This window comes from Amphiura filiformis, chromosome 18 (genome assembly GCF_039555335.1).
Source record: "Amphiura filiformis chromosome 18, Afil_fr2py, whole genome shotgun sequence".
In the NCBI taxonomy this organism is placed as follows: Eukaryota; Metazoa; Echinodermata; class Ophiuroidea; order Amphilepidida; family Amphiuridae; genus Amphiura; species Amphiura filiformis.
This window is the reverse complement of record NC_092645.1, coordinates 65343592-65364252: the sequence shown is the minus strand read 5'-3', so window position 1 is coordinate 65364252 and position 20661 is coordinate 65343592. Positions and strand designations below refer to the sequence as shown.

At 40.3% G+C, this 20661-nt stretch overlaps 1 protein-coding gene across 1 annotated transcript; it reads left to right on the top strand.

Moving 5' to 3' along the window:
- The first annotated feature begins 2141 nt into the window (after positions 1-2141).
- LOC140139321 (aquaporin-3-like) lies at positions 2142-19813 on the top strand. The gene is made up of 7 exons (XM_072161100.1): positions 2142-2246; positions 7021-7147; positions 8531-8668; positions 9185-9303; positions 15572-15789; positions 18155-18288; positions 19709-19813. Exons 1-7 carry the CDS (start codon positions 2142-2144, stop codon positions 19789-19791), a joined length of 924 nt encoding a protein of 307 aa, XP_072017201.1. The 3' UTR covers positions 19792-19813.
- Positions 19814-20661: the final 848 nt, after the last annotated feature.

Below are 20661 nucleotides of genomic sequence, written 5' to 3'. Positions count from 1 at the left end.
TTAATAAGTTAAAGGGGTTTTCTTCTTGCTGTACTTGTAAGTAGCTTTTGATATATCGTTATATAGTCTTTTTGATGTATCGTTATGCTCGGCCATGTAAATATGGACACCTGGTAAAGAAGAAATAAACAAACAAAGAAACGAACAAACCTATTAGTAAACAAAACATATACCCAGCACATTATATTTCATGTAATTTATTCACGTAAAATGAATAGCGTCACCTCTTTTCTGAAAATATTCACATCTTGAAGACCATCACAAGAAAGTAATGAATATGCAAATAAAGCAAATTCCTATTGCCAACTTGGGAACATTTATACTTGTAGCCCAAAAATTTGAAGAAACCTTCACGATGCTCTTTAATTTATCTCAGAACTGTCAACTTTAAATTGGCTAGACATTTCATCTATTAGTATGAATTATGAATACCGGTCCGGGTTTCGAGAATCTTTCTCCACTGACTCTTGCCTCATTCATCTGTTAGACTTCATCAAATGCCAATCAATTTTTATTTTTAATGTATTTTTTAGTTTACCCGCAGGGCTACAAAGAGCCACTAACCGCGAAATATGGATATCCAACAAGCTTAAAAGTCGAGGACAGAGCTTAAAGGCATATATTGGAATGTCATATTTCCCTGGGTAAGACCTTACACCAGGCCAGCCCATGGCCAGAGGGTAACATGAGTAGGTTTGTTTCACCTTGAAGGCAAGGATAGTCTTGCTAATATGGGCTAACTTTCCCTAGGCATTCAATATGCCATGAATTAGTAGGACTACAACTGGTATCTACTGTTCAGTTTATACTCCTATTTCCACATCTGTTAATTTTATATGGGCCTTTAAGAATGAGGGAAAGTTAGGTAAAACAAGAACCACAAACCGCGAAATATGGATATCCCACAAGCTTAAAAGTAGAATATAATATTATGTGGTGTCAAATTATATTAAGGTTACTGTTTTACATTTTGGTTACTCTTACTTTCTTGTCCTGCGGGGCCCTTACATTGGGGTCTCACTTGGAGTGTTTAGTCGTCGTATGTGAGTCGCCAGCCTCGGAACTGCCGACCCTGCGACCTTGTCCGACTTGCACTACTATCATCTTTATTTCGACAATTGCAACCTAATTTTTTTTGTACCTGGCTGGGCGAATAATTTACATTAATTATTTAGCATATATGTGGGCAATTTAACACTCAGATAAAAAAACGCCCTTCATTGGGTCTAACTTAGGGCCTATTCCAGTGAAAGCCAAAATAAATCTAAAATAATAAAGCAACATAATTCATAGAGTGTAACTTTAAGATGGCAACAATCAAACATTCTGTTTATCACAATTCTGTTTATTTTTTAGACCAATCAAACCAATATATGGGTGTAGTACGCCCTTAAGAAACGTAAAACCTCAAAATTGATAACCTGCCCAAAAGTGTCTCCTTTTGAAATGGCACGTCACATTTGTAAATGTGATAATGTACTTACACAAAATAAGTGCGAGACTGATTTGCTGATGTTCTCTTGACATAACCCAATAGCCTATATCTAATGTCTAATAATCTTTTTAACTTTGTGCGCATTGTTTACTCTATTATCTTGTTTACAATTTATTTTGATAATTATTAATAATGACCTATGACCGGCTAGTCAAATAATGAGCCACGCATTATACATGTTATATTAAAACACAGGTAGTGCTGTATTGAGTGTGTACATTTACTCACGAGGGATTCCAGGTGTAAACATTACTATTTTCTCGCTAATTTTTACTAACTTTCTTGTCGAGGTGTGCGCGGCGGCCTCATTCTTGCGCACTGACAAACTGTCATCGTTATAGTACTGACAAAAGCGCGGGCTAGAAAGTTGTAGCAGACGACAAGTGGCTATTGCAGACTACGTCTTCAAGGAATCTCACTTATGCAATTTTGCGCAATGCTTAATTTACAATAGCAGTTGTCTTCAACAGCTTAAGATGATTACTTTTCTTCACTAGACTTTACTATTGACTACTTATCTTTGAAAACGACTGGAAAGCAGCACTATTTAACTATCGTTTTATGTAACAGTGTTTGCTTCTCATCCGGATCGTATAGTAGTAAATTGAAACATTGGCAGACAATATCTTTGAAAATTAGTTTCAAAATGGCACGAAGAAATTGGAGAGATAATCTTGCAGACAAATGTCGAGTGCGCAATACGTACGTTAAGGAATTTATAGCTGAATTGCTCGGAACTTTTGTAATGCTTGTAAGTATATAGGACCACCTTTAACCCTTATACTACCCCCCACCCCTAAGATTTTGTATCCGTCATAAAAAACGCACGCGTTTATGCCCAAACGACCTAAGCTAATCGTAGAACCATTCGCTCATTTTAATGATAAAATGTTTAAGCCAGCACTTTACCCGGGAAGGGGGGGGGGTAGAACCGGCCATCAAGAGAAGGGAGGGGGTGCTGGTGGGGCCCACCATTAGTTTCCTTGCTTCCAAAAATGACCAAATATTTAAATTTGACTTTAGTTGCTAGTTAGAACTAACAAAAGGATTAGGATTCAACTATATTTCATTTGGAAAAACTAAAAACTAGTTTTAACACGTTGAAACACACCCTACACACAGAATTCCTATTTTTCCCTCTGAGCCGGCGCGTCGTTTTTCCTTCTGATTATAAAGTTTCCAAAATTGTCTCTTATCAAGAATGACCTTTTAATTCTTTCTCGAATTATCACCATTTTTACTCGCTCCTGCTTTTCAACTACTGAGCCTTATTTTGTAACACGGACTACACGGTGGGATTTAACCTCCCTATTTTAATTATAAACGTCATATACCGTTATACAGGGTGTCTCAATAAAAAAATAGGCCCTGTGGAATAAGGACGTAACTTAAAATGTCCGCAGTAAAATCAAAACATTTTTGTAGATTCAAGAAGCATGACGTTTCTTCTTTAAGATGGTACACAAATCATCAAAATCTGTTCACGCGCCACTGAGATAATTGGGTTTGTACAACTAGACCCATTTTTGGACCGTTCCAATGGGGCAGGTAGAAATAACCTAATTAATTGGCTAGTTTGTCAAAACTGGATCTCTGAGGCAACATTGTATTACAGTTTAAGCAGTCAATATGTGTGTCAATACGTATTTTTCCTTTTATATTTTCATATTATCCATGAAAGTAAGAGAATTTTTTTTAAAGAGAAAAATAAAACAGTTTGATTAGAATTTTTCTACCTTAAGCGCAACAGAATATAGATTCTAATCTCTGGATAATTGTCTTTATGGCGATATTGTCCTTATATATGTGACCTGCCACCACGAAATAAGCGTAAAGTCGCAAGTGGGTAGTTTCGAAACGCCCTGGCTACTGCGTTGGTGGTCTTTGTTTCCTTCGAGAATGGTCGACCATTGTGCCCCAATCACAAAGGACATACAGACACATTTCTGGCTTGAACAGGTGTACAGCAAACAAAGCCATCAACTCAGTCGGCCTGGATGTCTCGAAACTACAGGGTGTAACAATAAAATTTGTACAATTTTGAAAATAGAATGAAACAAGTATGCCGCTTAATTTTTGGTTTGATATTTATACGCCTATCAAGATAATTTCTTTAGCCACCAGATAAACTTTATGCCAACAAAATCGATGGTATACAAGTGAAGATATGGCGAATTATGTAACCTAGTCTTAAAACCGCTTGGGCCACTTTTGTCTAAGTGTTACAAAAGTGACTGAATAGAGTTGAACCATGGACCAGTTGGACGATGCTCTTATGATAGGTAGTTTTAAACAATGGGGTATTCGAACTGGTAGAAATGATTACATAATAGAATATCTCCTTGATTTTTTGAAAGTCACAACTAAGCACTGACATAACAGCCTCATTTACTAGAAATCGTGGCTGCAGCCCAACAACTTCAACCCCTATTCACGTTGGAAGAGCGTATTTTTATAGTTGTGACATTCGGTAGCACAAGGAGTCAAGCAGAAACCATGCGATTCTTTATAGCTCATTTTCCAAACTCATTTCTCCATCAAGGCATACAATTACATATACCTATGAGAAGTATCTAGAATTTGTTAACAGAAATGCTGGCAATAGTGATCGCCCCAGAACAGCTAGAAGCCCAGCTGAACTTAATTTAAAAAAAAATGTTATTGTTTTCTACATATAGATGCAAAAACTGTTCTCGGTTTTACCAATGATATCTAAGGGATATGAGAAATTACTTTATTTATAAGATAATTTAAAAGAAATTTCATGACTTCATTCATAGATTTTAAAGAAATATCATATTATTATTAAGTTCATGTTAATCATATGAAGAAACACCACTTGTAACTTTCTTTTGTATCCGTTCTTTGATGTTTAATACACGATAAGCATATCTACGCGGTTCAAACTTGATATGCGCAAACATGGCAAAAGTGGCCCAACACGTTTTCTGGACGATTTAATTAATCACACGTAACTTTTGAACCCAAGCTAGTAAAGACACCAGCTAAACGTCTTCTTCTAGCCAAGATATTACTGATTGTATTGCATATAACATTTGCGCCATAACTCTTTTAGTTTTTTCCTGAGAAGTCAAAATGTAATTGTACAAATTTTATTGTTACACCCTGTACACCAACTTGCGACTTTATACTCATTTCGTTGTGGCAGGTCACATAATAAAATAATTTTGGTCAGCATTTTGTGTCAATGGTGTGCACGAGCCTCGATTGTCTGATCACTATCTGATCAATATTTGACCATTATTTGACTAATATCTCATTTGATTAAAAAATATATAGTTGTAAAGATAACCGAGTCTGCAATGACCGCCCCACTGCACTCCATGTAGGTCTACCTGTCAATTCAAGAAGCAATTACTTCTTTTCGACTAGATGTAATCTTTGTTAATTTACATATAGGCCTATGCCGGGGGGCTACACTATGTAAAATATAATTTTAAAACAGACTAAAGACTCTTCAAAGAGAGAGAAAAAGTTAGTCTAAAGTGAGGTACGATGACGGCGGGCGCGTGGCAGTAGTGACACATGGTCTGCTTTCTGGACTTTGGGCTCATACCGAACCGTTACAAAATCTTGCTCATAATAGCCAAAACAATATAAATAATAATAATAAATCACATCTAATCTGAATCAGTTTAAGTTAAATCAAACAAAGATGAATTGACGCTTTCGTGTTTCTGAATTCTATATGTGACATGATCAAGGGGAATGAGTCACATGTCGACCCTGGTCGAAAATGAGTTTTACATAGATTCCTAAAGAGGGTTAGAGCTGTCAGAAACTGAAAACCCCATGTTAATGTGACTTTCCTTTACGAAGTTTCGTCAATTTATCAATCGCTGAAAACAATGTAAAACAAAAGAATTTGAACACTTTCTTTGCCAATATCTCAAAATCAATATTAGCGACGTGCGACTCATTTCCCTTGATCGTGTCACATATAGTCCTTTTTTGACTTGCCGATTAATACAGGGTGTCCCAAAAAGGAGGCCCCTCATTGCGCCCTCTTTTTCTCCTATTTCAGAAAAGTTGATCAAGTATATGTTGGTATGTAAAGAAGCCTTTACCCGTTAGCTTTAAAAAAAATTTTTCAATCGGCCCATAACTTTTGAAGATACGCCCTTTTAAAGAAATGTATCCGTTTTTCACTCTGTCCACAGAGTAGGTTTGGCTACTTCAACTAGTGTCACTTATTAATATCTAACTATGTCCAGGCAACGACGTGTCACGTACGGGATCATGAAATCGCGCGCATTCACCCTGGTGACGGTCAAATTTGACTAGGTGCCTAGTTGACTTTGCTCCTTTGCATATACAAACACGATATAGGCCTTAAGTACATTATTTTTGTGTGTCATATAAACTTCTACCAAAAAGTAAATTCACCCCTTTAAATAATGGCAATTATTCCTAAACGGTTGAGTATATGCCAAATTTGGAAAATGTAGTCGAATTTATTTCTGCGCATTACAACACCTCACTTGTTGGTGCCAATAATGACGTGCAGCGTACATTTAAATGAAAGTAACTCAATGTTATATTGCCTTGTATTCAGTGTCCATAGAAGAAAACGTTTTCTGCGCTCATTGGATTAGTCTTCTTGTTACGTGAATTTGGAGTAGGTCAAAACATATAAAAATCAATACAAAATGTCATTATTCACATCAGTGGTCATTGTTTACTTAATCCCATATGACAACATTACAAGTTCAATGTTTTCTGTGACCATGAAGGTCACAAGAAATGGAAAACCAAGGGTTACATCTGTTGTGAACATCTTCCAATCAGTAAATTGTGATCTAATTTTACCACTAAAAGGAAAACTTCCATAGATGCCGTCAGCCTTTCGCCATCTTGTGGGTACAAATGATCTGTGTGTTCATGCGTCGGACGCTACGCGCAGTACGCAGCTTATCACGCAGCTGTTATCGCGCGTGAACGCGGCGATTTTGCTGTTCACGCATAGAGATCGAACGACCATCACAGCGTGTACCCACAAGATGGCGGCATATGACATCACGCGTGCACGCTGACGGCCTCTATTGTAGGCCTTTTTGTATCTTCCTTTTCTAAGGAAGAACACTGCGCTTGCAATGTATCCCACGTGATGTCGTACGTGACCCAATCACCCTACGTCACTATACGCACGGAATCGCTTGCTTATGCTTGGCGCGATTTGATTTCCGTGAGTACCAACTGACTTCTTTGTTCATATTCTCTCCTTCTTTCCCTTCCGATAGCAAAAACCATGTGCCGTCACTGCCGTGTTATTCTCATTCTCGCACCCCCTCCACAACCCATCCCCCATTATTTTCACACTTATGTTAGAGGGACGGGGGAGGGCTCAGCTTCCTAACGAAAGGACTTTCGTTTCTAGAACTTCATCGAACTTTTGATGTTTTCCCTTAAGGGTAGTCCTACTTTAACTACCCTTTTTTAATTATTCATAAATTGGGTTATCAGGAGTGATTTTCAATGTTGAAATACTCTTTTGTTCTTTGTAGAGTTTTGGCTATGGTTCTGTTGCCCAGGTGGTTCTTAGCAGAGAAGCCAAAGGAGGATTTATCACAATCAATTGGTGCTGGGGCATAGCTGTCGCTCTTGGGGTGTATTGCTGTGGAGGAGTTACAGGTAAATTAACAAATGTACAAGAACAACAAGAGGCAACAATTATTTCGATCCTATTCAAATGTATATAATCATGGGTTCAGTAGGGTTTTTGGTTTGCAGGTCAATCATTTACAAAAGTTATATTATAGGGTATTCAATATGGACATCGATGTTTTAAAAGAGCTTTAAGGCGAGGCATTCTGTCCTACGTACTTTTTCATTTCCAAATTTGAGTGACTCACTCTCAATATCAGGCTATAATGTCATAGTGTTGTCAGGAATTCGGTTTTGAATTGCAACATTTTTCCATTGCGACTATCAATTTTGTCAAAATCAACTCACCAATGTACCCATGGATGGATGATTTTAAATGTTGGTATTTTTATAGCGCCTTTCACATGTGAACATGTACCAAAGCGCTTTACATTTATTCCGCCATCGTTAGAATATGTCAGCTGCCATACAAGGCCCAAGGCATACTCATACCTTTGGGCGGCGCTCAATGGACAGTATTCATAACAGCTCCCATTTCACACCTGGGTGGAGAGGAGTAATCGAGATAAAGTGCCTTACTCAAGGGCACAACACGATGGCGTCGCCGGGGCTCGAACCCGCAACCTTCCGATTATGAGTCGTAGCCCGTTCCGCTCGGCCACCGTGCTCCCTTTTTGCAAGCCACAATAGAAATATCGCTTATTTCTGCTGGTTATATTACTTTCATTAGAAATGAAGTACTGGTTGGACATTTTGGCAGTCGCAAGAGAAAAAGGTGAAATCAAAAGGGATATTCTAACAAAACTCTAATATACAGACCCACACAATGTGCCTTACAGATGTGGGAAATATATTTCTTTGGCGAACTAAATTATATTAGTTTCAAACGCAAAAAAAAATTATTCCGGAAAAGGCTCGCGGGCGAAGAAAAAAAATGCTTCATATTTGAATTGAATAGCAAAAAGGTGTATCTCTGCATGATTATGCTGATTTCAACATGTATCGATCGACTGATTTCAACATGTATCGATCGACTTTAAGCGCGACTATGGATAACAAAAGAAGCTGGTCAGTAGCGTACTGAGTGGAATAATATGAGTTATACCGTATATTTCGTGATAAGTTTGTTTGAAAATTCCCTTGTCATTTGTTAGTCTTTTTGCTGATGTTCTAATACTATTATACAAGTGTCTATCCCTTGTAAATATGCAAACAAGATTTAAGATAAATACCACCATCATTGTTCAACTTTTCTTAAAAATGACATAGTTTTACATGCCATCAAACAACCGTGCATAGTCATTACTTCCGCTGTACGATTTAACGGTAACTCATTTGTTCCACAAGATTTTTAATACAATTTTGAAACCCCATTATATTCTTCTTTCGGTTTATGATTGAATATTTCAGGTGCCCATATAAACCCAGCAGTAACTGCTGCCTTCGCAACGATTGGTCGTTTTCCTTGGGTTAAAGTTCCGCTATTCGTGTGTGCTCAAATGCTTGGTGCTTTTCTTGCTGCTGCCAGTGTCTTTGGTGTATACTATGGTAGGTATTGCAAACTATTCGGTACAAGTGGGCTGAAAACAGAGATTGTTTCGTTGTGATGTTCCACAACGCGTTGCTAATGCTTGTTTTGGCCACGCGACAGTGTCAAAACATCCACTCCAGTGAGACTTTTGTAACAACTCAACGCGTAATCAGGAAATGACCTCAATGGTTTGCCGTTATTATCCTAGCACGAACACGAGTAACTTAGTTGTGACACAGGTTTGTTAGGTCAGGGAGTGTCAGTAGCGTAGCCATATAGGATTTTGATATGATTGGCAAACCCAAATTTTCCTCTCATTTGTCATTTCTTGTCCCAATTCCACTCTTTTTAAGGACACTTTACTCTTTGCGGTCCCAATTTTCCCCTGAAAAATCATCATGACACTCTGCACCCTGGCTACGCCACTGGGGGCGTAGGGGTGTGCGCATGTGTGGGTTGGGGTGCGCACGGTGGTTGCGCAAGATATATATAGGAATTTGGTGATTAATTATTTTGGTGGTTTTCATCTGCAGAAGCAATCGACGCATTTGACGGGGGTCACCGGCAGGTGGTAGGAGAAAATGCAACAGCCGGTATCTTCGCAACATATCCACAAGACTTCTTATCGATTTGGAGTGGACTCGGTGATCAGGTAATAATTTAGATTTCAAAAAGAGTAGCCAAATTATAACTTCCTTGTAACGTGGTGAATCGGTAGGCCACTGATATAATTAAAATACCGACTATGGAGATATATATTGGTAGTGATTTATTTCTTTTGGGCAGGTTTTTGGCAGGATATCAATTTTGAGGTTTGTACATATCATAAATAAAGAGATATTTTGCTCCACAACGCCGTTTTCACCAATGAAATCGGACATTCCTAATGGAAAAATATTGAGTTCGTTAGTTATGGTATTATAAAATTGAAAATTGAGATATCGGCCTTTAAAAATATTATTGACATTGTTGAAAGTAGGAATTACCTTCAAAAATGTCTCCAGTCAAAAATACAAGATGCCACTAATAACATCACAAATTCGCAAGAAACCCAAATTGTAAAAAAATCACTCAGGGCAGATTTTTTGGCTATTTCTCAATTTATGATCCTGCCCCAAAGTGTCTCCTTTTGACATGACACGTCACAAAATATTAAAATGATGTATACGATAATTCCAGAGAAACTAAGATGATAAACAACCAGGGCAAACAAATCCTCTGTGCTGCACCCCCATGTTGCGTGCCTGTCTGGCAAGTGAGAGAGTAAGTGAGGTTTCTCTTGCGCACCAGGTTTTGTAAAAAATCCCCATGCCATCTCGTAATCTGATTGGTCGAGATTGCATCTTTTTGCATTTCTATTGTTCATTTGTGAACAAGAATATCCTGAAAAAGGGTCTGATCCCAATCAACATTCTGCACTGTAATCATACCTCCGATCGGCATGATCTCATATTCCGCTGCTGAGCGTTCTGGGTCACGGATACAATTCGCCTAGTATGATGTGAAACCAAACACATAGACACTTTACAATATTCCTATAAGTGCTGGAAACTATGAGACTATATACCGTATACTTTGCGTCCCGGCGCCAGGGCAAAAGCGCGGCATGATTGGTTGCTGACCTGCACAGTACGACATGTTTTGTCTGGTTGACAGGACGATATGCAAACTAGTCGTTTTAATTCGGTCTTCAGTTATACAATGTGGGCTCAACACTCTACTAGTGAGTAATGGCTATGAATGAAAAAGAACTGGAGAAGCACATAAAAGAGAAGAAGAACTAACAAAACCATGAGAAGAAGGATACATACAAGAAGAAAGAAACGAGAAGACGGGTAAGAAACGGGCGAAAAGAAAAGTAGGGGAGAAGCTTGGCGAATAAAACAATGAGGAGAAGCAAATGAGTAACATGGTAACTGGAAAATAGAGAAGAACTGCCAAGTTTGATTAAGAATTCAACTTGACACCCATATTATATCAAATAATGATGGGCACCAAAGAAGTAAATCCGACAAAAGACAAGCCCAACATTAATGATTCCTGTACTTGTTCTTGGGAAGGCAAGTTATTTAGGATTAAGCAAAACCCTAACCCGTACCAGTAAGAACCTTCAGTTGTCGACATATTCCTAGATGACACATTTCAGTTCGAGGGCACTGCTAATTCAAAGACGTCTCTGATATCAAAGACGGGTCAGTGATTTCACATACGGGGGTCTGTGATATCACATACGTCGTGCTTTTTTTACAGTTTGGCACTAAATGCAGCACATCGGAAAGAAGGTGACTGTATCGGAATATGCTTTCCTATGTTAAGCAAATATCTGCCTGTGCAAACATCATATCTATCTGTGCAAATTCTGATAAATGGTCCCAGAAAACACTTAGATTGGCAAAATCGAGCCATATCCAACGTTTTGAAGTAACAAAAAATCCCAAGGCAAATAAAGGAGGGAACAATGAATTTTTGACCAGTCAACGAGGGGGGAGGGGAGCGATTTTTGGCACGCATTGTTGCGGCAACTTTTCAAAAATATATTCAAAAATGACTTGAAAAATGGTAGGCCCCTACGGAAACGTTCAGGCCTAACCTCGTGGCCTGACTCTTGCACACGTGCATGGGACGAATTCGGAGAAATATGGACACTTGTGTTTTATTGATAGTGGTAGGGTTATGTTATGATTAGGTGGCTCAAAATAAATCGCCAACCATGCAAGAAATTGAAGATGCTGTCAAGTCTATGAAGAATGGTAAAGCTCATGGAATGGACGGAATTCCCTCTGAGGTGTACAAGTTTGGCGGGCCTTGCATCATCAAGCTCTGTGCAGTTTTTTCCAAAACTGCTGGGGTGCAGCTGAACTGCCCCAAGAATTTAAGGATGCAATGATTATCACCATTTTTAAGAAGGGTGACCGCACTCAGTGTGGTAACTATCGAGGATATCCCTGCTCTCAACTGCTGGTAAAGTTCTTGCAAAGATTCTCCTAGCCAGATTACAACAAGTTGCCAGTAAGATACTACCTGAAAGCCAATGTGGGTTCAGAGCCAGTCGATCCACAACTGATCCAATCTTCACCCTGCGCCAGCTTCAGGAGAAATCAATAGAACAGCAAAGACCACTTTACATGGTCTTCATCGACTTCACCAAAGCATTTGACACCATCGATAGAGAATTACTTTGGAAACTACTGGAGCATTATGGCTGTCCAGACATCTTTGTCAAGATCATTCGTGAATTCCATGATGTTCAACTGTTCTAGTTGATGGTGATACAACTGAGTCCTTCCCGGTTTGTCATGGTGTTAAGCAGGGATGTGTGTTGGCACCAACCTTGTTTGGTCTCTACCTGGCAGCTGTTTTGGAAATGTCATCTGACAACCTATCAGATGGTCAGCATGGAGTTTTCCTCCGTTCTAGGACAGATGGCAAACTCTTCAATCTAGCCCGTCTACGTGCCAAGACCCGATGTCAAGAAGTCTGTGTGCAAGAGCTTCTATATGCTGATGACACCGCCCTGGTAGCTCAATCCATTGAAGACCTGCAGAACATGTTGGACTGTTTTGTGACTGCATCAGTTGCATTTGGCCTTACAATCAACATCAGTAAAACTGAGGTCATTTACCAACCTGCTCCTGGAACTCAGCACCAAGATCCTGATCTCTACATACATGGGGAACCTGTCAAATCGGTCACCAATTTCACCTACCTGGGGAGTGTGATTTCCATGGACAATTCCGTCGATCTGGAGATCACAAGACGAATTCAGAGTGCCACCAGTGCCTTTGGATCTCTGGAAAAAAGAGTTTGGTCCCAGCGTGGTATAAGACTTGCGACCAAATGTAAACTGTATCGCGTGTTTGTCCTACCCTGCCTGCTGTATTCTACTGAGACCTACACACTCTATCGGAGACACATCAAGAAGTTAACTTCCATTCAACTTCGCCACCTAAGATGTATCATGGGAATAACATGGCAGGACCGAGTCCCTAATGGAGAGGTGCTTCAGAGAGCCGAAATGGAGAGCGTAGAAGCCATCCTAGTGAAAAGCCAACTGCGCTGGGCCGGTCATGTCGTGAGGATGCCTGATGAAAGACTACCAAAAGCTGTGATGTATGCTGAACTCACAGAAGGAAAGAGAAAACGTGGTGGACAGAAACTTCGGTATAGAGATGTTGTGAAGCGTCATCTGAAGACAGCTGACATGGATGTTGATACATGGGAGATGAAAGCTAGTGACCGGGTCAATTGGAGGAAGAAGATCCACGATGCTGGGAAAACAGTGGAGCGGAAGCGAAAGGAGAAGTACCTTGAAGGATGGAGAAAGAGACACCCATCAACTTCGACAACTGAGCCTTCATCGAACTCGATGGGCAGCCGATGAGGTGGCTCAAAATAGATCAACAAATTACGGTAAACCAGGCGCGTGCCCACTGCCCATGGAGTGGGGCTTTGGGGCCTGCAGCCACGGGTAAAAAAAAAATGAGGGAGACAGAGACAGAAAGAGAGAAGGGAGAGGGAGGGAGGAAGGGGAGTGACAGAGCAGTGGCATAGCCAGGCCCGTTTTTTAGGGGTGCTGATTTTGAAAAAGTGGTTCTTTTTTTTTCCAGGGGGCGATTTTGTAAAAAGTGGACCTTCTTCACAAACTTTGGACCTTTTCTTGACTAAAAAAGCATAAAAAAAACATATTTTTTTGCTCACTACGGGACCGTCGCAAATTAGGATTTTTTTGAGGACTTCTGCCCCACCGCACGGCCCCACTCTGCGTACGGGCCTGGACATAGCCAGTGGGGCAGTATAGTGCCCCCTAAAAATTGAAGGGCGGAAAAGGGAGGGAAAAGGAAAATGTCTACTTTTTCGGTCTGATTTTCCAAAATTGAAAGAAATATCCGAGAACTGAAAACATATATAAAATAATTGCCAATACCGGGACGAAAATGTTACAAAAATCAGGACAAAATATTAGCAAAACTGGGTTGAAAATTTTGATTTGCCACAGCCACCCAGGCTAATTTCAATATCCGGGGATTTTTTAGGCAAACGAAAGGGGAAAAGTGGAAAGAAAACAAGGAAGAAAACAAGAAGAAACGAGGAAGAGTACGTTCTGAGTCATTGGGCATAGTTATGTTCATGCTTGAAATTTGTGACACGGAAGTCGCATCCACTGGAAATCCATTCTAAAATACATATTATAGCACATCCCCCTCAAGCAAAACAGAAAAGCCTAAACTTAGGCTGAATTGGAGGAATTATGGCGAATTATGCGATTTTTGGCACGCATTGTTGCGGCAACTTTTCAAAAATATATTCAAAAATGACTTGAAAAATGGTAGGCCCCTACGGAAACGTTCAGGCCTAACCTCGTGGCCTGACTCTTGCACACGTGCATGGGACGAATTCGGAGAAATGTGGACACTTGTGTTTTATTGATAGTGGTAGGGTTATGTTATGATTAGGTGGCTCAAAATAGATCAACAAATTACGGTAAACCAGGCGCGTGCCCACTGCCCATGGAGTGGGGCTTTGGGGCCTGCAGCCCCGGGTCTTAAAAAAATGAGGGAGACAGAGACAGAAAGAGAGAAGGGAGAGGGAGGGAGAGGAAGGGGAGTGACAGAGCAGTGGCATAGCCAGGCCCGTTTTTTTAGGGGGTGCTGATTTTGAAAAAGTGGTTCTTTTTTTCCAGGGGGCGATTTTGTAAAAAGTGGACCTTCTTCACAAACTTTGGACCTTTTCTTGACTAAAAAAGCATAAAAAAAACATATTTTTTGCTCACTACGGTCGCAAATTAGGATTTTTTTGAGGACTTCTGCCCCACCGCACGGCCCCACTCTGCGTACGGGCCTGGACATAGCCAGTGGGGCAGTATAGTGCCCCCTAAAAATTGAAGGGCGGAAAAGGGAGGGAAAAGGAAAATGTCTACTTTTTCGGTCTGATTTTCCAAAAATTGAAAGAAATATACCGAGAACTGAAAACATATATAAAATAATTGCCAATACCGGGACGAAAATGTTACAAAAATCAGGACAAAATATTAGCAAAACTGGGTTGAAAATTTTGATTTGCCACAGCCACCCAGGCTCATTTCAATATCCGGGGATTTTAGGCAAACGAAAGGGGAAAAGTGGAAAGAAAACAAGGAAGAAAACAAGAAGAAACGAGGAAGAGTACGTTCTGAGTCATTGGGCATAATTATGTTCATGCTTGAAATTTGTGACACGGAAGTCGCATCCACTGGAAATCCATTCTAAAATACATATTATAGCACATCCCCCTCAAGCAAAACAGAAAAGCCTAAACTTAGGCTGAATTGGAGGAATTATTGAGCACGAGTGTTCATATAGGCCTAAAACTAAAATTCGCGACTCAGTTGGAAATCTGTAAAAAAATATATGCTCCGAAAATAACCAATAAACAGTTTTGATGTGTCCGGAGAATTGAAAGTCTGCAAAATGTCGTCGAGGGAGCAAAGTTATTCTGCAGCATTTAAGCTCAATTATGAAAAAGAGCAACATTTTTTAGCATTCTCCGATTTCCCACGTTCACTAGAAAGAGTGTATCCCGAGCCCGCGATTTAATTCATAAATTGGATAGTAAAATTAGCAGGAGCTAGCAGGCACTTGGGCTAGCTACAACCCTGATCATGCTGATTAGGCCTACTCGCAAAAATATTCCCGTTGCTCCAGTTCACGTTCACAATATCGTTTGCGGCTGGGTTTTGAGACTAGGGAGTATGTGATTTATGAGACGTCTTTCAATTATGATACTGTCAGGTGACTCGGCACTGAAGAGTCTTTGATATCAGAGACGTCTTTGAATTAGCAGTGCCCCCGAACTGATTTAACTCATTCGGCAACAACATTTATAGTTGCCTCAGAGTTCATAAATTTAAAAAAACATTTATTTTCAACATTCTTTCTCAACAGATATTCGGCACATTCCTACTTCTGCTTTGTATCATGGCCATTATCGATAAGCGTAACAGTAGTCCTCCAAAAGGTATGGAGCCGTTTATCATTGGTCTCGTAGTTGCCGCAATTGGTATGAGTTTTGGCTATAACTGTGGCTATGCCATCAATCCAGCAAGAGACTTTGGACCAAGAGTATTCACGGCTGTAGCTGGATACGGACCTGAGATTTGGGTGTAAGTTTACGCATGGACTGTAGATATATGATTAATTAATTAAGAATTATTATTTCTACAGTCCATGGTTTATGCCAAGTTTAGTAAAGTCCTCCCTAGACGAAGACGTATGATGTCATCGGTGCACAATACGCTTGAATCATTCCTCCAGACATTGCGTGTCCGTATTCTACATCCTACAGGATTTTATGGGTATAGACAACTTTGCACAGTTGTATCGCGCCCATCTTTTGTCCTCTTGAACCTAGAGAGTTGAGTACAGGTATCAGAACCGGGGACGGTTTTCGAATAGCACGTGCACATGGTCGACTCGTCCTGTACACGGGACCAACGGCTTTACGTGACTTCCTAACCACGGACGTCGCACATACAGTGCCTATACATGCACACGCTAAACAGTGTATGGGGTGAGAAGAAATTTTACAATTACATTATGTGGTGTGACTGAACGCAGTTGCAGGATTTCCGACCTTTGGGAACATTTTGGGAGAGAAAGAGAATTATCATGCCTAAGACCATATCAATTTGTAAGCACTCTTTTAGCAAAGTCATAGTTCATTCTTGTGACTCTAGTGTATGGACAATATAAGTGTGCTTTTTCATTTAATGACATAAATTTTGACAAATATTGTAAGGAACACTTGAGGTTTTGACTTTTAAAACCTACATTTTAGTCAAAAAATTTGCTATAACATTGAATTGCGTTATCTGTTGACCTAGTGACTAAAAGTGTTTTTAGGGGGAAGTGTTAGCTTTCGTTTGATATAAAAATTCTGATTGGATGAAGGGAACACTTGAGGTTTCGACAAAAACCGATCAAAGAGGCCCATTTTTCAGCTAGAAGCTCCACGGCTCTCACATTGCTATGCACACAACCGTGTAGTGTAATCAAAGATTGTGGTGGAGACATTCACTGCTTGTTGTTCTCTGCTTAGAAGCTCTTGGAGCAAAATGTGTGCTCAGGTGTATCGAGGTGGAAACTGTGCGCATGATGGTTTACAAGAGAATCGTATTTGTATAGAAACCTTTCCATATGAATCCCAAGGCTCGAACCCTCGCCGAACGTATTCTTCTGGCCGGCAGAGCAACGCCTCAATCGGCCATCTCACCCGTATCACAGTAGCATACCGCGAGTTTGAATGGGTATTACAATGGAATTACTTTACTCTGCGATATTTTAACGTCTCCAGTTTATAAGCTGCAAGCTAGAGAAAACAGCATCTGTCACGGGCTTGAGATGACCTAGACAGCCTAGACTATCCGACACGGTAACAATGTCATTTTGTCGAACTACCTCCTATTAACGTATCATCCATGATCAGATGATATATAACGGTAGTCCCGTGTGCGGAACAGAGCGAAGGTAGCTATCATGGCTGAACCGCTTGTGCGGACAGGGAGAAGGTGGCTCTCAGGCCAGTCCCGCAGCACTACGATACACACTTTGTTCGGATCAAGGCGAATGTGGCTCTCATGACAGTCCCACGGCAGAACCCCTTGTAAGGATCAGGGCGAGGGGCAGTCCCACAGCAGAACCCTTTTTACGAATCAGGGCGAATGTGGCTCTTTGGGGAATCCCGCAGCAGAACCCCTTGTACGGATCAGGGTGAGGGGCAGTCCCGCAGCAGAACCCTTTGTACGAATCAGGGCGAAGGTGGCTCTCTCTCAGGGCAGTCCCGCGGCACGGATCAGGGCGAGGGGCAGTTCCGTAGCAGAACGATCTGTACGGATCAGGGCGAAGGTGGCTCTTCGGGCAGTTCCGTGGCAGAACCTTAACCTTTTGTACGGATCAGGGCGAGGGGCAGTCCCGCAGCAGAACCCTTGGTACGAATCAGGGCAAAAATGGCTTTTCGGACAGTTCCGCGGCAGAACACCTTGTACGGATCAGAGCGACGGGCAATCCCACAGCAGAATCCTTTGTACGGATCAGAGCGAAGGTGGCTCTTTGGGCAGTCCCGCGGCAGAGCCCCTTGCGCTTTGTGGAGATTAGGGCAACCGCGGTAGAACTCATTGAGAGACACTATCCTTGTCAACATGGTCAATGTATAATATCCCATTTGCGCCTTGTGTTCAATTAACTCTCTTCACGCGGGTGTCGACTGCAGACGACAAGTTAAAACAAATGTCAAAATATTCAAAAATTCCAAAAATGTAAATTTTCATGACCATATTTAGAATCAGCATGGAACATGCATTAAAATGAATACAAACAAGCCTAGTGTTGATTTAGTAGTTCTTAAGATAGCTCTTGATATTTTGAGAAAATATTTCAAAACTTGAACTTTTTCCATTGAAGCGCATGGCTAGCACGAAGAGCACAAAAGAAGCAATGCAGTAATGCTCTTACTTCTCTATTATACTACAGATATAATGGCATACATTGGTGGATAATACCAATTGTAGGGCCAATCATAGGCGCCATAGCTGGTGCTATCACCTACATCTCTTTCATCGAATTACATCATTCTCCCGAAGAACCTCCTATAGCTGAAACATATGGTAGGTTGATGTGTGTTTAGAACTTTATGCGGTATGTGTGTAAGGTTTGTGAATGGTGTTTTGTACCGGAGTGTGGATCGATGCACTTACACTAGGATCAACAACATGCTCATTTTATTGAGGTTATTGAACTATACCATTGGGATAAGGCCATTGTAGGTCATAGTGTTAGGCTATAACACGCACGTGTACATTACGGAGATGACTTCTTCACAACAGGAGTTTTACCATTTTATTGCATCTCTAATCAGTGATAAAAAGACGTCCCTATTGCTGTATTGGTGCCCGGTTAAAGGCACCGATGCCATCGGCGATGGCCCCTGGAGATGTAATAAATTGTATGAAGCTTAAAGCTGAATTTATACTCGATCGTTTTTCCAGAAAAGCGATTCTCATACATGCTCAGTTTTTATTTCCGTTTTCAGAACGTCAAGCCGATCAATCAATAGAAATTGCTGAGGCAAAAATGTCGTCGCTTTTATGAGTTGAAGAAATCTCAACTCCTGGGCGATGTGCTTGACACGTGATTGCATCAACAAATCATTTCCTCCAGCTGGATCGATTATTTTGCTAATTAATTTTCCTTCCTCAATCATTACCTTTCGGAGATAAATTAATTAAACGCAATAATTATTGACAGCAATGGATGTTCCAAAAACGTATTGTGTGGACTTTTTGAATATTTTAATTCTTGATTAGTATAAACATGATAAATGTTAAAGCAAAGAGTGATCGCCAAATTCGTCGATTGCCCATCGCTTTCCAAAAGTGGTTTGACATCGCAATCGCTCAACGAACGAGTATAAATTCAGCTTAACAATAACATTTTGCATATATTATTATCGTTTCTTATTTAAACAAAGAACAAAAGCACAGTGGCCCCGATGGGGGTAGGGGGCACTTAACACAGATGACCATACGGGTATACTCCACGGAAAGACCCCTGTTTTTGAACAGCGCAGCTCCCAAAGACCCCTGAATTTTATCAAAACTGAGCTCTGAAAATACCCGTGATTTTGATAATTTTAGCTCTAAAAGACCCCTGAATTGCTCATTCCTCACATTTTTCAGGAAATTTCCAACCAGAAATCTAAGAATGACCCTTGATTTTGACCGCTCCGAAAGACCCCCTTTACCCGCTGGGTCTACCCCACCTGGAATGTGAAATAAAGCGGCTTTGGCGGGGATTTTAAACTGCATTTCATCACCCGTATTGCACGTAGACAAAATAATGATGAAAGTTTACAACACAAATACAATATAACATCGATTTTTAATCCACCCAATTGGGCAGTCATAACCCAAAAGGTGCGTGATTGAGGTGCGGAAGGGACCCTGTAATGCCGAACAAATTCTGACCATTACTTGGCTCGTTGGAAGCTGTTAAATAATGTACTTTTAATTAATTTCTTTTGTATAGGAATGGAAAAGGTTGCAACCAAAGAAGATGTCAAAACTGAATCGAATCAAAACCATAATCATGTAGAGTTGGGCTCGAGCTAATATTGAAGTATATGGCTCTGTATCAGCAACAGGAACAACGCAAATCGCAAATAACTGTTTTGAAAACCTTACAGAACAATTAATCATAAACTATTACGCCATATTTAACATGTAGATAGAAAAAAATATCACATGCTTAGCGCGTGTTAGAAAAAGATATCACATGCTTAGCGCGTGTTAGAAAAAGATATTACATGCTTAGCGCGTGTTAGAAAAAGATAGCACATGCTTACGCGTGTTAGAAAAAGATAGCACATGCTTAGCGCGTTTCACTTAACGAATTTTCCAGAATAACGAAGAGTAAATATGGCATGGTAATAAAACATAATAATTATTTAATATCGAACAAGTAAAAGTTTGATAGTAATTCGCACTTTCTCGTCTCAGGTTGCCCGAAGAACAAAATGTCAGAATCGAAATTTCGACATTACACATTATAATATACACATGATACACGAACAATCAAAAGCCCACTAGCACAAGCTGTGTACGGGAATGTACCATGATGACTTTCTCTAAACCTACTTGTTGCTGTTTTTTCAACCAAATTTGCCATAATTGGGCACATTTAAGGGTTCTCTTGCCACCCTTTGATATACCAAAATCACTAAAATGTACCCCCAAAATAGTGGCACATGCTCCTATACCTTCAACTAAAGAGACCCATATCATTCAGGCTCTGTGCAAGACTCTGATACCTGAATAGCGCAACCTCTCTGGATAGTGTATACTAATAGCAAAAGAGCCAAAAGTAGTGCAAGGCTGCGCCACTGCGCTCGAGATCATAGCGGAATCATAATAATCGTATATCGTTAAAACTGAAAGATAATAGTCTCTATATGCGAGAGCGCCTCGTTTCATTTGTAGTTC

Bases quoted from the DNA above. Each gene is read 5' to 3' on its own strand.
- LOC140139321 (XM_072161100.1), top strand. From the start codon at position 2,142: ATGGCACGAAGAAATTGGAGAGATAATCTTGCAGACAAATGTCGAGTG. The intron at 9,304-15,571 runs GTAATAATTTAG...CTTTCTCAACAG, and splicing joins GGAGTGGACTCGGTGATCAG to ATATTCGGCACATTCCTACT. The intron at 15,790-18,154 runs GTAAGTTTACGC...ATTATACTACAG, and splicing joins TACGGACCTGAGATTTGGGT to ATATAATGGCATACATTGGT.